General features: G+C 55.2%; 1 protein-coding gene across 1 annotated transcript in view; it reads left to right on the plus strand.

Annotated features, from left to right (window-relative positions):
* HECTD4 (HECT domain E3 ubiquitin protein ligase 4) overlaps nucleotides 1–14,945 on the plus strand; it is a gene marked incomplete at both ends in the record, with an annotated part of 188,671 nt that extends 173,726 nt beyond the window's left edge. The window contains 14 exons of the mRNA XM_079717670.1: nucleotides 610–833; nucleotides 921–1,072; nucleotides 2,410–2,516; nucleotides 3,213–3,336; nucleotides 5,771–5,961; nucleotides 7,089–7,235; nucleotides 8,076–8,195; nucleotides 8,846–9,001; nucleotides 10,297–10,400; nucleotides 10,653–10,874; nucleotides 12,802–12,968; nucleotides 13,253–13,448; nucleotides 14,023–14,245; nucleotides 14,809–14,945. Of these exons, the coding sequence (XP_079573796.1) occupies nucleotides 610–833; nucleotides 921–1,072; nucleotides 2,410–2,516; nucleotides 3,213–3,336; nucleotides 5,771–5,961; nucleotides 7,089–7,235; nucleotides 8,076–8,195; nucleotides 8,846–9,001; nucleotides 10,297–10,400; nucleotides 10,653–10,874; nucleotides 12,802–12,968; nucleotides 13,253–13,448; nucleotides 14,023–14,245; nucleotides 14,809–14,945 (2,270 nt within the window). The remainder of the gene's footprint in view (nucleotides 1–609; nucleotides 834–920; nucleotides 1,073–2,409; nucleotides 2,517–3,212; nucleotides 3,337–5,770; nucleotides 5,962–7,088; nucleotides 7,236–8,075; nucleotides 8,196–8,845; nucleotides 9,002–10,296; nucleotides 10,401–10,652; nucleotides 10,875–12,801; nucleotides 12,969–13,252; nucleotides 13,449–14,022; nucleotides 14,246–14,808) is intronic.
* Nucleotides 14,946–16,953: the final 2,008 nt, after the last annotated feature.

Raw genomic sequence — 16,953 nt, forward strand, 5'->3', positions numbered from 1 at the left:
GTGCAATGTCTCCCTTGCCCCAAGGATGGGAAATATATTATGTGACCTCTTGATCTTTACTCAGAACAGGGTTTAGCCCCTCTCTGTCCCTGCCATAACTGTTACCTCAAAGTGTCCACAGGAAACAAAGCCTGGCTATTTACCGTATTCCCGTTGTTATTTCTATTTCGAAGTGCAAACAGGAGGCTGATTCTAAATAGCTAATCTGGAGCCCACCTATCTCCTGTCTCAGGAAATGCAAACAGGGGACTAGTTGCAAGTGTTCGGCCTGAAGTCCATCTTTTTCTCGCCCCAAGAAATGTAAACAGGAGGCCAGTTGTAAATGCCTAGCCTGGAGCCCATCTGTGTCCTGTCTGAAGCAGACTGGCCCAGGAGGGGCCCACGTCATGGGGCCACACCTCACGGCAGAGAAGGCTGGGCGTGTAACTGAGGTGTGCGTGTAGAAAGGGAACACCAGGTCTCGGCGGACAGCTCATCATCACCACTAACCACCCATTACCCACTTTCAAAAATAAATCGTTGATGAAAAATAAATCAGATGCTGCAGGGCTTATCCTGAGGTAGCGTGTTCACGACAGAATCATTTGCCCTCCCTCCATTCTGTAACAGGTGAGAAGCTGGTGCCCGGGGCCAGGGAGGTGCTGACGGAGATATTTAAGAGCTGCGCCCACTCAGAGCAGATGCTGAGCCTGACACCAGCAAAGCCCATCAAAGTGTCTGACATTTATCTCAGCAAAGAGCAGATCAACTCCCAGACGCCAGGCAACCTCCTCCACCTCTTCTTCACCAACGTTCGGCCCCCCAAAAAGGTGCTGGAGGACCAGCTCACCCAGGTAGCCACCCCATCCCCGCCGCACCCGTGCTGGGCCTCGCGTGCCCCTGGGGCTGAGTCTGAGGGACCCCCCTCCGGTGCTCCGCAGATCCTGAGGAAGTACGGCGTGCCGAAACCCAAGTTCGACAAGAGCAAGTACAGCAAGGCGGGGAAGGAACAGCACCCCGGAAAGGTGGTGAGCACCAAGCGGCCCATCACCAAGCCCCCCGCCAAGGACAAGGCCGTGCTCAACAGCGTCAGGTGGGTGACCGAGGAGCTCGGAAGGGGGGCCGGGCAGGGGGACGCGGGGCCACCTCCTAGCAGGCTTCCTGGGAGGCTGTCGGCACCTTGGGGGAGCCAGAAATCCTGGCTCTTCTCTGCTCTGCTGCCGGGGTCCTTTTCGCCCTTGGCTTCGTCAGCTGGAAGAGAACGTTTCATTTTACCCACAAGGATAGTAAAATCTGGACCATGCAGGCTGGAAAGCAGACCAGTCTGAATTAATAAAACATCTAAAGTGTACAGAATTGTTTAAAAAGTCTAACTTCTTTTACCCACACAATAATGCACAGTTATTGTAGAAAGACTGTAAAGTGCACCCGTGCATATTGGAAAACACTGAAATACCCCCCACGTAGCAACTGCTTTTAACATTTAAGTGCAGAATGTTTTATTTGTGCATACGTATTATCTTGTTACATTTTAAATGGCTAAAATAGTACAATATGCAAAAGCATATGCAGTGAAAAGCCACTCCTCTTCCTCTCCATCCTTAAGCCTCCCAGCTCCCTTCCCTGAGGCTGCAGTGTCACTTTCGTAGCCTTGCAGAACTGTTCTGGCTGTACACGAGCCAGTGTATGCATACCCAGAGGTCGGGAACTGTACAGAATGCCTGTACCTTGCTGTTTCTATTTACTTCTGATATTGGAGATGATTCCATATCAGCACAAAAAGAACTTGCCCCGTTCCTCTTTTAAAGTAGCTCCATAATATTCCATGTGTGGATACGTACACATATTTAGTAGAATTTTCTTTAGAAACAAGTTTATGACTCTCAAGTTGAAATTCAGGTAGTGAAGTACTACTGAGCAGGAGTCTCTAGAGGACTTGTTTAAGTCATCAGAGAAAAAAGTGTCTTAAATTTTTATTAATTAATTATACATAAACGGGGCTTTTAAATCATAGAGCTTTCTGTGACGATGGAAATGTGCGTTTGTCTATGCTACTCACCACAGTGGCCACTAACCACACATGGCTACTGAGCACTTGAAATGCAGTGAGTGCCACCAAGGAACTGGACTTGTAATTTTAATTTAAACTTAAGTAGCTACATCTGGCCAGTGCCTGCTCTGAAGTATGTAGAAAGAATGTTTGAAAAGTGTCTCTTCGAGATTTTCCACATTTTAAAGCATCAAATTGTCCTCATAATTTGCTCAGGAAACTTTTCTTGGTCAGAACAAAGCTGATCTTGACCCCAGCCCTGTCTGAACCATCAGCTGTAGTTGGGGGAGGGTGAACCAATGCCTGGTGAGGTTCTGCATTCCCCCACCAGGAGGAGGCGTGGGCGTGAGGAATTCTGATTCTGGTGCTTTGGTCTACAGCAGGACTGCCTTGAGCGAGAAGAAGCCCACTGTGAAGCCGAAGTCACCGGAAAAGAGCAAGCCGGACGAAAAGGACCCAGAAAAGTCACCCACCAAAAAACAAGAAGGTGAACAAGCAACTTGGGCCTGATGCAGGCTTGGGGCTGCTTCCATCCTAGAGATGGCGGCGCAACCTGGGATCCAGCCTTTTTGCTTTTCCCTGACCGCCTGGCTCCCTCGGGTTTTAGTTTAGGCAGGGCAGCCCTGCCCAAGACACGGAAGACATCCCTGGCCAGCTGCGATTATTGCTCCAGGACTCCATCTCTGCTGACCTGAACTGATGGAGGTTAGAATAGCAGCTCCAGAAATACCATACTCCCAAGGGAAGAATAGATGATTGCGATTGAAAGTAAAGATTGAAAATCTGCTCAGAAATTTTCTTCCAGAAGGGCACTTACCTGGGACATTAGAACCTTATCTTCCTAAAGGCCCAAGCAGACTTGGAGAAAGCTATTATTGTCACAAAAATTGCTTAGTCAGTCAGGAATGTTTCTGAGATACAGAAAGACGAGACTGGGGGGAAAGCGCTGCACCACTTGGTCACCAGCCCAAGGAGGTGAGGCTGCAGCTCAGACCCGTCAGCTTGGGGGTTATGTGTGTCCTTGAGCAGTCGGGTGGAGACAGTCTGTTAACAGACCCTGGAGTGATGGCAGGAGACCGGGGGGCTAGATGAATTGGGCCCCGAAAGAGAGGGTGCAGTGGGAGCATGCTGTGGGACCCCCACTTCTCACCGATTCCTAACACTGTGAACACTTCTCCATCAGTCCCTGAGGAAAAGTACCTGACATTGGAAGGATTTCACAAGTTTGTTATTGACCGAGCCAAGCAAGACATACGTAGTGTCTGGAGGGCGATTTTATCCTGTGGTTACGATCTTCATTTTGAGAGGTAAGAGGCTGTCAACCCAGTTGATACCTTGTGTAAAAATTGTTCTCAGAGAGAGTAGCATGGACATATATACACTACCAAATGTAAAATAGATAGCTAGTGGGAAGCAGCCACATAGCACAGGGAGGTCAGCTCGGTGCTTTGTGACCACCTAGGGGGGGGATAGGGAGGGTGGGAGGGAGACGCAAGAGGGAGGGGATATGGGGATATATGTATATGTATAGCTGATTCACTTTGTTATAAAGCAGAAACTAACACACCATTGTAAAGCAGTTATACTCCAATAAAGATGTTAAAAAAAAAATTGTTCTCAGCTACTAGACGCTTCCCCAAGCAATTACTCCCCGGGAAGCCATTCCATCTGACATGTTTTTAATGCCTATTGAGTTATTTTCCAGTTTCTCCTAATTGTTAATGTGGATTTTCCAACCCGTTTGAACAGAAATTCACTATCTCACAATTCTGGAGGCTGGAAGCCCAAGATCAAGGTGTCAACAGGGTTAGTTTCTCTGGAGGGCTCTCCTTGGCTCACAGACGGCCACCTTTGTGCTGTGTGCTCAGGTGGCCCTTCCTCTATGTGCCTGCATCCCTGGTGTCTCGTCTCTCCCTCTTCTTATGAGGACAACAGTCCTTTTGGATTAGGGCCCCACCCTGTGACCTCATTTAACCTAATGACCTCTTTAAAGACCCTGTCTCCAAATACAGTCACATTGGCGGTTAGAGCGTCAGCATATGAATTGGCAGGAAGGGGACATCTCAGTCCCTAACAGGGATGATTTCTTATGCCAAAGAATCTTTTTTCTTTGGACTCACACATTCTCTCCCACTCTCCATTGCCCTCTATCACTCCCAGGCAGGAGCACAGCAAGGTCACGAGTCACCGGGTCTCCAGGGCCAAACTAAATATGGTTTCCCCTTTCTAGCTGTACGTGAATCCCAAGCAGGCAAGATATCTGCAAACCAAAAGAAATCTCCCTGCTCTCTCCCTCTGGCTCTGCCACACACAGGCCTACACGCCCGTTCCCACAGCAAGATGTACTGGGCCTCAGAGAAGGAATGGCTGCCAGAAGCATGATTTTTTTAAACCCCATTTTCAGAGTTGAGAAATTGTTTACTGCTTGGCACCAGCACTTTGTACCTTCACTGAAAGCTCAGAGTCGATGCCTAGATGGGCCTTGGATCATGGTGACAGGGCCAAGTTCTTCGACTGGTTTTAGAAACCAGTAAGAGGCATGACTTTGGGGGTTTTCGTTAAAAGCAGAATCACCTATTTTGGACTAGAAACTGCATTCCAAGTGAAAAGGGAACAAATTGGACTGCAAATTAATTCCAAGGTGACACATTTGTAACAGCTGGAAGGGCTGGTTCACGTGTGTTATGGGGCCACGGTGATGACACATCCAGCCTGGAAGAGGGCATCACCTTCTGAAGGCGCTAGGTCTCTCTCGGAGCACTCCGCTAGGGTAGGACAGTGGTGGCCTACAGTGATGAGAGCCTGGCACCAGGCTCCACCACCTCCCTGAGACATGTCCCTCTGTGCGATGCACCCTGTGTAGCATGTGACCCCCCTCGAGGCGCCACAGGTTCTGGAACGAGAGGCACCTGTCCACCCACCTGCCTGCCTGCAGGCCTTTCTTGGGTTAATAGCTCAATGTTTGTAGAATAAGGACACACACACTCGATAAAAACCTCATGCAGTATATTCAAACACAAAGGAGATTTCCTGTGATTCTGTGCCCAGGGGTAATCACTTGGAAAGGTTTCAGTAAACACCTCTCCCAACATTTTTCCAGGAGTAGATGTTTTCAGTACTGTAGCGTGGGATCAGACAGGACATAGTGTCCTGCAGTGTGCTTTTTTCGTTTTTCCACATCATTTGATACTGTTCTACCAGATGATTTTAATGGCTGCCGAGCGGTCCGTTATTGGGGGTGGTGTAATTTATGGCTGATGTTGCTGTAGCAAGGCAACCCTCACAAACACACCTTTGCCTGCCTGTTCAAGGAGCCGCGTAGGGGAACCCTGGGGTGGGATCCCTGGGTAAAAGATGATGGCTTCAGTAACACCAGCAGCTGACACTTGCTGTGCCCTCGGAAGGGGCGGGGCACCGTGCTGTATGCATCACAGGTGTCCTCTCAGTGACTCCTCCTGACAGCGTGAGGCTGTGCTATCGCCAGCTCCATTTCATAGATGAAGAAACTGAGGCTCAGGAAGTAGGTGTGCTTTGTAGCCTAGATTTCACCCAAGGACTCCAATGCCCCGTCTTTAACCCTAAAACCCTGCTGTCTACAGACAGCAGGGAGGCACATCCCCAAGAAATGTCTGGGAGCCCAGGCTGTCTTATAAAGGTCTTCCGGGAGCTGGAACGTGGCTGCGGAGGAACCCAGCAGTCCCCCAGCGGCCGCCGCCCCACCTTGCCTCTCCCCGCCCCCAGGTGTGCCTGCATCGACGTCCGGCACGCACACAAGGCCTCCAGGAAGTGGACCCTGGAGATGGACGTGGCGCTCGTGCAGTACATCAACCGGCTGTGCCGCCACCTGGCCATCACGCCCGCGCGGCTGCATCCCCACGAGGTGTATCTGGACCCCACAGACGCCGCCGACCCCAGAGTGGCCTGTCTCTTGAGTATGTGGCCCCAGGGGGATGCCTTTCAGGGTCCTCCCCCTGGGCCGCCCTGTGGGGGCCTGCCCCATGACGGCACGGGGTGGTTTAGAAGGACTAGATGCCCTTTCTGTGCCCATTACAAAGATCCTTAGGAACACCTGCTGTGAACGGGTGGGTATAAAAAGAGGGAGGGAAAGACAAGAAGCTGTGATTGTGGCCAAATTAAAGTTTGTGAGGCCTTATTATGTGCTTCTCGCAACCAAGCCAAGCGGCAGACACAGAAGTGCGGTGGCTGGGAGGCGGGACCCCTGCCGTCACACCCAGGCCCCTGCCTAGAGGCCACCTCGGATGCCAGGCTGGTGTTGGGGGTGGAACGGGGTCAGGGCAGTCTGGTAGCGTGTGTCAGAGACATTAGCCTTAATTACAAGAGAGCAGCATGTTTCTATCAAAAGCTAGGAATGCACACAAAAATAATGCACACACAGAAACGGACATTCTCCATAAATCCACCCCTGGAGAATAAGCCCTGTCACACACAACAGGCCCTGGGCTGGCTCCGGTGCTGGGGTGTGTGCGTGCCTCAGGCCCCACTTAGCCTGCTCACCCTCACTCAGCCACAGTCCGAGCCCTCGCTCTCTTGCGGATACTGCGACAGTGAACGTGGCCGTGAACTGTCCCGATGTCAGTCTCACGGTCAGAGAGGAGAAGTACGTGAGGGCAGACAAGTAAAAGTCAGTGTGCCATGTAACAGTCTCCCGGTTTCGATGTATGAGGTCACACCACGGGGAGCTGGGGGAAAGGTACAAAGGACTCTTACTTTGTTCTGCAACTTCCTATGAGCCTGTAATTACTGCAGAGTTAAAAGTTAAAAATCAAATGGTACGCAGCCCCGGCACAGCCGCAAAGGCCGGCTGAGCGGACCCTCGGGTCCCCTCCGAGCCCGGGCCTCGCCCTCTGCTGCTGCTTGGCGCAGGCTCAGGGAAGCCAGGCTTTCTCACTCACCAACAGCCTCTGGGTTCCAGGGATAAAACCCACCGCGGGAGCCTCCCTATCCCTCCCCGCGACCGGGCCACCTGCGTCGTTCACAGACGGAGAGTCTCGGCCTCGCTGGGCCGAGCCCCCGCCTGACCGCCCCTCATGCCCTGCAGATGTGCCCATCGAGAGCCTGCGCCTGCGCTTTGCCCTGCTGCAGTCTCTGAACACCACGCTCGAGACCTTCTTCCTGCCACTCGTGGAGCTGCGCCTGACACCCATGTACACGCACAGCATCGCGGCCCTGCTGAAGGAGGCCAAAGGTCAGTGCCTGGGCTCCCGGGCCGACCCCGATGGCTGGGGTTTCCAGCATCACCTGGCCTCCTGCGGCTGCCCAGGGCCCCACCCCCCCACCCCCAGCCTGTCCTTGGACGCGCGAATCTTTTCTGGAGCAGTGGTTCCACCCAAGAGCAGTTACTTTAATTATGCTCTGAAGAAAACAAACATGCTCTGAAAAACTAAATTTACTAAAAGAGTTTTCAGATTATTTAGAAATACATAAACGTAAAGCTCTGACTCACTAGCTGCCCCCAACATTCCTGAGACGACCATCACTAACAGATGAGTCTGTCCTTCCAGACTTTTCTATTCACATACAAATAGACACACACATTTGTCTTTTTTTTTAATAAAAAACTGGGTATCCTCTTATACATTCTGTTCTGCACCTGTGCTTCACAGATCTCTGCGTGTCGACACACACACCCTCCTTGCCTTGCTGTCCACAGCGTAGGTGCCCATGTCCTTATTGATAGACACTTACGTGGTTTTTATTTTTTGCTGTTTCAGAAGTGGCCACAGAAACCTCCTTATTCTTTATGTATTTGGGTTTGTATTCCTGCAAGCGAGGTGTCTTGTGGGCCTGACGGGGTCCAAGGGTTTAATCCTGCTTTCACATTTGGGTGGAGACTAACTAATCACCCTCCAGTGGGGCGGGACCTCTTATGCCCCCAGCAGCACATCCCCCTAGGGGCCCGCGGGCCATCCCAGAAGAGACTGGACGGACCCACAGGGGACAGCGTGGCCCCCGCCAGGCTTCGGGGTGACTGGGGAGGAAGGGAAGCCACCCCATCCCAGCCTCTCTATGCCATTCCTCCCTCCAGGGCTGATCTTTTATGACACGAAGGTGACCGTCATGAATCGGGTGCTGAACGCCACAGTGCAGAGGACAGCTGACCACGCAGCACCGGAGATTACTCTGGACCCACTGGAGATCGTGGGAGGTGAGATTAGCTACACAGACCAGAGGATGCAGGCAGCAGTGCTTGAACTAGTTGATTTCTCGCACATAAGAGAAGCCACTAAAAGAGGGAGTCCCGGGCTGCTCTGACATCCCTCGTTGGTGTGGGTGCTCCTGTTGCCCTGCTCTACGTCCCAGCCTGTGACGTCCCCCTCTAGCCCCTCCCAAGCTCCCAATCCAGGCAGCAGAGGGAGGGGGTGTCAGCGGCACAGGCCGCGCCTCAGTGCAGGGGAGGTGGGCTTCGTTCTGGCCGTGGACATGCTAAAATCAGGGCTCTAGCACTGAAAAAGCGGGGAGGCTAGATATTGGGGAGGCAGCCAGGAATCTCCGCCACAGCCTGTGAACGGACGGATGTCGGGAGGGGCACGTGAGAGGAGCCCAGGTGCGGGGCCTCCCCCGAGACACGCGCAAGGATGGGAGGGGCTGACCACGTGGAGAACGGGGGGGCGGGGGTTGGGGGGGCAGGCTCCTCGAGGGACCCACGTGGCAGATGTGAAAGGTTGGAGATGTTCCAGGAGCAGAAGGGAGGCAGTGGCTGCCCCCAGCAGGCCGGGGCCTGGCCATGCGGCTCTCCTGTGCTGGGATGCAGGAGATGACCACCCGGAGGTTTTGGCACTTCCTCTCTCGTTCCAGGGGAGATCAGAGCCTCTGAAAACTCCTACTTCTGCCAGGCGGCCAGGCAGCTGGCCTCGGTGCCATCCTCCCAGCTTTGCGTCAGACTGGCGAGTGGCGGTGACCCCACCTATGCCTTCAACATCCGCTTCACTGGGGAGGAGGTCCACGGCACCAGTAAGTGGCACCCCGCAGGCCCTCCGTCAGCCAGTTCAGGGTGAAGGCTGTGTTTAGAATGTAAACATTCCTGGGGTTATTTTCAGCCTAAATGGCCTAATATCTTACCCATTAACTAGAGTAAAGCCACATCCTCATTACCCTGCTCTGCACAGAAGCCAGGACTGCCCCCAAGTGACCATCTGTCCAGGCTCTCCAAACCCAGCCCCCCTGGACTTGCCCCTGTCCCCTGGGGATGTGGCACCTGCCGCTGGCCTGGAACTTCAGCCCAGCGCTGTCCAGGCTTGGGGACCGGGCTTCTGATCAGTGCTAGGAGTGCATTTCTTGCTGAGGAGAGACGCCCTCAGTGTGGATTGGACTTCTTTTCCAGGAAGAGCCCTTGGCTGAGGGTTGGTTGGGCCAAAAGCTTGTGTGTGCCTCATGAGAGACAGGGGTCTGGGGAGCCCTTGATCAGAATGGCACATCCTGCCATTTCACGCTGCAGGGAGGAGGAATGGCCGCTCAGAACATGCTCCTTCGTGGTCCTTTCAGTCCGTTTAGCCCAGACGTTCAGGAAATGCACTGGATGGGAGAAGACAGTTCTTTCACTGGGTGCGCTGGGTGGGGAGAGCTCTTGGGGCAGCTCTGTTTCCCATTCCCGCCCTGATCATGGGACACTTCCCGCAGCAGCCTCCTTGCCGGCCAGCGCTGTGGCATCCTCTGGGCACACCTCGGAGGCTCTCTGAGAACAGCTCTGTTCATTGAGATACCAGAACGTGTCAGGCCCCTGCTCAACACCTTACGCTCCTCATGAGCTGGTCACTGCCGTTGCCCTTTGCGTGTGTCCGTGTGTCCATCCATTTACTTATGCTCTCAGTGGACACACACAGAGCCCTGGGCTTGGCAGGAGGCAGTGCTGAGGAAAACATGGGGCCCTGCTCTTGGCCCAGCGCAGGGGATGGACACAGGTCCCACAAGCCCTTGTATCGGTGTCAGCTTGCAGCTGTGAGAAGTGACCCGCGTAGGATCTGACTTTGATCTCGTTGAATCCCTGGAACTAGCCTGGGAGGTGGGTACAGTGACTGCCCCCATCTGCTAGGTAGAGGGGAGGAGGCTGGCTCCGTCAGAGAAGTGATTCCCCAGGAGCCACGCAGCTAGTTAGTGGCCCCACAGATTGGAGCCGGGATCTCCCAGCCCTCGGGCGGGTTCTGTTTCCACCCGCCGAAGCTGCAGCCCAGCGGGCAGAGGAGTTGACTTCCCGGTGGGGGCAGGGCCTGCGGGCAGGGTAGGCTGATAGGTCCCCATCTGTCCCGCAGGCGGCTCCTTCCGCCACTTCCTGTGGCAGGTGTGTAAAGAGCTGCAGAGCTCCTCACTCTCCCTTCTCCTGCTGTGCCCCAGCTCAGCCGTCAACAAGAACAAGGTAAGACGCGAGGCCTGGGCAGCCAAGGCTGGTGGCCCAGCAGTCGGCTCCCTGAGGGGCAGGGGCTCGGCTCGTGGGTGCGCGTCCTCATCAGCTCTGCGCCCTTTCACAAGCCTTCCTGGTTTGGGCGGTGCTCTCGCTGCTCTGGCTGGACATGCTCCTGCCTGCCGTGGGCCCCGTGGGCCTGAGACCCACGTTCCTGCGGGAAGCAGAGGCCCACGTCAGTCACCTCACCTCTGCCTCCACTTCCAGGGCAAGTACATCCTGACCCCAAGCCCCATCACCTACGGGGAGGAGCAGCTGCTGCACTTCCTGGGCCAGTTGCTGGGAATTGCGATTCGAGCAGATGTCCCTCTTCCCCTGGACCTCCTGCCCTCCTTCTGGAAGACGCTGGTGGGCGAGCCCCTGGACCCTGACCAAGACCTGCAGGAAGCAGACATACTCACCTACAATTATGTCAAGAAATTTGAGAGTGTAAGTGAAAGGCCCATGTTTTCTGGGGAACGGTGGGGCCTGGAGCAGTGCCCCTGGGGCCCTTATTGCCACCCCATGGCCTCTGTGTCCCCACCTGGGGACTGACAGCCATCTCTTGAAGAACATTAGGCTGCATAAGGCATCTCTGCTGGCCAGGCTTGCCTCGGGGACAGGAGCCTCAGGCTTCCCTCCCTGCGGACAGCAGCAGCCCAGGGGTGACTTAACCAGCCTGCTGGGCCTTGTGAGGACACAGGGGTGAAGGGTTCCCGGCAGCTAAAGGAGTAGAAGTGTTGGGTGGGAACTGCTCCAAGCAGGGCCAGTTTCACTTTTAAGAGCTTGGTTTCAGAGTTTCACGAAGAGCACAGGAGATCAACTCTTGGGTATCACCTAGGCAGGGCGCTGGGAACGAAGCTCTTCCTCCCTCCCCTGTGCCTTGGGACACACAGAGATGGTGAGATCACAGCAGTGTCCGACCGTTCCCCTCCACACGCAGACCAGCCCGCCTATGGTCGCTGCTCAGGCTGCGGTCAGGTCCGTCCACTGGTTCGGCAGAGTCGCTGAGGCCAGGCTGGGCTCACGTCTGTTGTCAGGGAGCTGCCCCGCTGCTCTCCATTTATGTAAGACCCACGCTGGAGGGCTGCGTTCAGAAGCCCTCACAGTGAGGCCAGGAGGGAAGTGAGGCTCAGAGTCGTGGGCTGGCCAGGAACAAAGCCACTAGCAAGAGCTCGGGTCTGGCCAGCTGGAAAGCCTGAGCTTTTTGGCCCACACGCGCTCCTCAGGTTAGAGACCATCCTGGCAGAGTGTGGAGGTGGCCCGTGATCCAGCCCTCCCCGAGGCCGGCAGCTCTTGCTCACCGGGGGGCAGACTTTGTGTCAGAGGCCTTGCGAGGCTGCTCTCCAGGGGACATCTGCTGAAGGAGGGGTCGGCCAATCAGCCTCCACTGGCCAGACTTGAGGGTCCTCGGAGGGGCCTTGTTGCCAGGCTCTCCGTAGTCCCCTTAGCTGCCACTTGAGGGAAGCCAGCGCACGGGAGCAGCAAACCCGGGGTCCTGGACAGCAGTTGGCTTCTCAGTGGAAAGAGGGCCGACGATGAATTGTTTAAAGGGTCAAAGCAGGACGCCCTCCACGGGCTGGGATTTATGAGTAGCAGCCAGGCACTGCTCTGAGAAGTCCTCCCGGGGGCATGGGTGGCAGCAAAGGCCTGCGGCAGGCAGAGGATGTAAGACGGCGTCCAGGCAGACCGTCCAGCCAAGGCTTCTATCTGGAGGGGATGGGCAAGGCCCCAGAGGGTGCTGGGAGACAGAACCACTCCGGGAGAGGCGGGGGAGACACATGAACCAGAAAGAAATGCCCTGAACTTCTGCCTGCGGCCTTCACTGTCCCAGAGCTACAGGCTTGTTCTCCCCTGTGTCAGATCCCGTCCTCTCCTCAGTGGCCCAGCATGCACATCAGTGGGCCAGATGGTGGAGGGGGTAGCCCGTGTACCTTCCACAGGTAGAATTAAGTCAGGGCTCTCTGGTGACAAGTGACAGAAACCCCAGGTCAAACCAGCTTAGGAAAAAAATTTTTTTTAGTGATTTGATCTTAAAACTAAAAGTACAGATATAGATTGGCTTCAGACAGGGTTGAATCCAGGTGCTCCAATGATGTCGTCAGTGAGTGATCTCAAGATGGCCCCAGCAGCACGAGGTGCACTGCCTTCAGCCGTGTCCACACCAGTGAAAGAGGGCAACTGTAATTGGGGTCTCGTTAGCCAGGCCTTGGTCACGTGCCTAACCCTGAACTGATGGCAAGGCTGGCGGGCCAGGCCACAGTAGCCCCCACCCGAACAATGACCGACATCTGCCCAACTGGGGAAGGGGTTCCCTCTTCTGAGGGCCTGGGGAGCAGGGTGGCAGTCAGCCCCGCCCTGCCGTGCCTCCCTCCAGATCAACGACGAGAGCGAGCTGGAGGCCCTGTGCGCCGAGATTGCCTCCCAGCACCTGGCCATCGAGAGCCCCGACGGGCCCAGTAAGCCCTGCTGCCGGTTCACCTACCTGACCATGGCGGGCGAGGAGGTGGAGCTGTGCAGCCGCGGCCGGCATATCCCTGTGGCGTGAGTGCGTGGGGGCCTAGGTCAGGGGACCGGCGGCTTCCACTGGCGGGAGGGTGTGAGGCAGGACGGTGGGCGCCAGGAAAGGTGGTGGAGTATCTTCAGTGGAAGGACTTTATTCAGAACCACCAGCTCTGGGCGGGTGACACCCAGCGCAGGAGAGGAGTTCACAGAGCTGCCAGGCCTGGGAAATCCGGGTAACGGCCTGGGGCCTCTGCCCGAGCGGGTGTGGCCCCCAGGCCCGGAGCAGCCTCCTGAGCGTCGCCCCTCACCCACGACCCCCGCAGGTGGGAGAACAAGGACATCTACGCAGCAGCCATCCGGAGCCTGCGGCTGCGGGAGCTTCAGAACGTCGAGTGTGTGACAGCCGTGCGCGCGGGCCTGGGCGCCATCATCCCCCTGCAGCTGCTCACCACGCTCAGCCCGCTGGAGATGGAGCTGCGGACGTGCGGCCTCCCTTACATCAACCTCGAGTTCCTGAAGGTCGGTGGCTGGGCCGGCTGGGCTAACAGGCATGTTGGCAATGGCCTGTCATGTCTTAGTACTTCCTGGGCCCCAGCACTCTGTCCTCCTCACGTGTGAGAGGAGCTGTGCTCACCCCCGTCTCATTGCTGTGTAAACTGAAGCTAAGACAGGTCACTTACCCAAGGTCACCCAGCCAGGAAGTGGCAGATCACCTGCCTCCCGAGCCCATGAATTAAGCCACCAGCCTGAGGTGAAGCCCCCTCCACTGTTCAGCCTGGCCCACTTTTGCCCGTGCCAGCTGGGAGACCTTGCCCAAGTGACTTCACCTCTAATGGGGAACAGTGACAAGACCTGCCCGGTGGGGTCAGTGGGGTAATGTATGGAGAGCCCCTGCTGCCGGGCCTAGTGCGTAGGCCACAGTCACACAGACTCTGTTAGGACTGCCTTTGCGGTCCTTATCATTGTTACCTCCCTGTGTCCTACAGCCATCGATTCCCTGCTGCACCCTGCCCTGGGATTGGGCCCAGCCTTGTCGCGGGGGCACTGGGTTAGAGACCCAGGCCTGCTCACGTCTGCGGCCTTTCTTCCCCAGGCCCACACCATGTACCAGGTGGGCCTGATGGAGACGGACCAGCACATCGAGTTCTTCTGGGGGGCACTGGAGATGTTTGCCCAGGAGGAGCTGTGCAAGTTCATCAAGTTTGCCTGCAACCAAGAGCGCATCCCGTTCACCTGCCCCTGCAAAGACGGGGGCCCCGACACAGCCCATGTGCCCCCATACCCCATGAAGATCGCCCCCCCGGATGGCACAGCAGGTACTGGCCTCCCCTGGTCACGTTCCAAGTAGGGACACACGGGCCCCACTTGGAGCTGGGGCTGCTAGGCCCTGCATGAGGGGGGAAGAACAATGGACAGGGACCCCGAACACCAAGGCCCAAATGTAAACAAGAGAGAGGCCAGGGGGTGGTGCGGCGGGCTTGGGGCCACGTGCTTCCCAAACCTGACCTTCGCCAAGTGGCAGTATAGGCCCGACGCTGACGTGTCTTCTGAAATTTTTAAAAGCTTAAAATCCATAAGTGTTTTAATCTTCCAACTTTTAAATGCAGCAAAATAAATTTAAAAAATCAAAACTCTTTGCCGGCCAGACAAACCTGCCTGCGGTCAGATTCTGTCACGGGTCAGCCATTTGGTACCTGTGCTGTACAGCAGCTGTGTATCTGCCCTTTCCTCCTCCAGAATCCAGCCTCCCAGGCCCTCATCCCCCCTTGGGGTTGACTTGGAGCGGCTCAGAGAGGCAGACCTGGAGGCAGGGGGTCCAGCCAGGCCTCCCTGGGATCCAGTCCTGCGCTCTAACGCTGGCCCGATGTCTCTCCTCTAGGTTCCCCAGACTCTCGCTACATCCGCGTGGAGACCTGCATGTTCATGATCAAGCTCCCCCAGTACTCCTCTCTGGAAATCATGCTGGAGAAGCTTCGTTGTGCCATTCACTATCGCGAAGACCCCCTGAGTGGCTGAGGGGAGGGAGCCCGAGTTAGGCTGTCACCAAGGCACCGCTCTGCTGGCTTAGGAAGCCTGCCACCGCGAGCACATCCCTCCGGGGCCCTGCGTGAGGAGTTGGCAACATTTTGCTTTTCCGAACCTTTGTCCACATTCCAGGACCTCCTGGAAGACTTAACCTTATGTATTTGTACGTTTCGTGATGGGTTGGTTCTTTTGCTACCTATTTGTGGTATGTTTGTAGGATAGTTTAGTTCCCAGACAGCTCCTGTCTCATTTGATCTTCCTGGACATGTTCCTTCGTGGCCACCAGGTTCTGAGGCTGTGAGGCCCCAGTTGGTTCCACATCATAGAACCACCCAGCAGGAAGCTGGTAGTGAGATGCCCTTGGCACACAGAGCATCCTGTTCTTTCTGCAGAGCGTCTTCACAGACAAGTGTGTGGCCAGCCCTGCCCCTCCGCCTTGAGCTGGAGTTTCTCCTGGACGTGGCTCCTGCAGGCCTCCTTCCATCTTGAAATGGTTGGGCCAGTTACCCAAACACGGGAGACACACACAGGGAGCTTTACGTGTTAATCTTCCGGCTTTAGACCCTTGTCGATGGTCTGGGTTTTCCTGAAGAAAAGCCCACAGTGGTTCCCCCGTCCCTTCCCACCCAGACAGCCCTCTCTGCTGTCCGACTCTTCTGGGCCCCGGTCCGACAGTTTCCCACTGAGTGCTGCCCAGGATTAGAAGACCAAAGGGTTCCTCCCTGACCTTAGTATGCAGAGCCAGGCCAGGTGCGTCCCAGCTCAGGAGTTGAGAGGACCCCTGGAGCTAGAGGGACAGTGCTCAAGTTGGGGGCCTTTTTCCGAGGCTCAGAACAGGAAAGCACATGATTGAAGCCTACCCCCCTTTTGTACTCAGCAACGTCCCTTCCTCACTACGGTCTTTGTGATGTGAGGGGCAGAGGAAAGGCTACACCCCATGTTAAAAGGAGCTGTCTGAGGTGCTCAGCTCAGTTCAGGGCCGACCGCAGTGACTAAGACCTTCAAGTCCAGATGGAGACGCCAGGGTCCTTCTGCCCCTCTGGCCGGGCCCACCCGGCACCCCCGCCCCACCCCACCCCATGTGAGTGTGTGCCAGGGCTGAGCTGCTGCAGCCCACCTGCTGCCCCAGTGCATTTGTGCCCTGAGTAGGTCTTTGTCCACTGGTACTTTGTTCGAGAGCAGCATATGCCATCTTGCTGGACACTGTCATTTTGGGCCTTGCCAGTTCTCACAGAATCACATCACTGTATTTATTGTATAATATTGTGAATATTGGAAGTTCTGAGTGAGTGCTGTCTAGAAGGCTTTGGAGTGTGAATGCTGGTGAGAGAGAGGATTTGCTCCTCCTTTCTCTGCTGTGGCCCTGGCCTGTTGGAAAGGTGTGTGGATTTTAGAGTTAGAGGCATTAGCATCCACCTCCTCCCTGTTATTCTTAGGAAATGCATTAAGGACCATTATAGAAAAGATTCCCTGAACTAAGGAAAGGATAAACCTGGATGAATTGTTCCAGTTGCATCAGTTACATTTGATGCGATCAGTCATGTCTGGAGGTGCCTGCAAGCAGTTTCCCTAATTGGAAGGAATACGGTCCGGCCGTTGCCTCCTGGGGGCCACAGCCCCCTTGACTGGGGGGGGTCACGCCAGGATGTAGTCCTGACAACAAGGATCCTCTTATTTCATTTCTGCATAATGAAAGAGCCTTTGGATTTACTAGAAGTGGTTTTTCCTCCCTGTATTTTTAAATCTTGGTCGTCCCCCCCGCCCCTATCCTTCCATCCCTTGAATGGACTCAGAATTGTCAGCTACCTCCCCAAGAGGGGTTTGGGAAGCTTCTGTTGGCCCATCACTTGACTAGATGACAGCTGTGAGTAAGATACCTGCTGCTAACACGACTGCTTCTCCCAGAGAGCACATTGAGGTCCAGACAGATCCAAACCTTGGCCCTAAAAAAATGTGTGCTGTAAAGTTACTTGATGTATATTTATTATAATTATTTATG

Source organism: Hyperoodon ampullatus, assembly GCF_949752795.1.
Source record: "Hyperoodon ampullatus genome assembly, chromosome: 13".
Classification (NCBI taxonomy): domain Eukaryota; kingdom Metazoa; phylum Chordata; class Mammalia; order Artiodactyla; family Ziphiidae; genus Hyperoodon; species Hyperoodon ampullatus.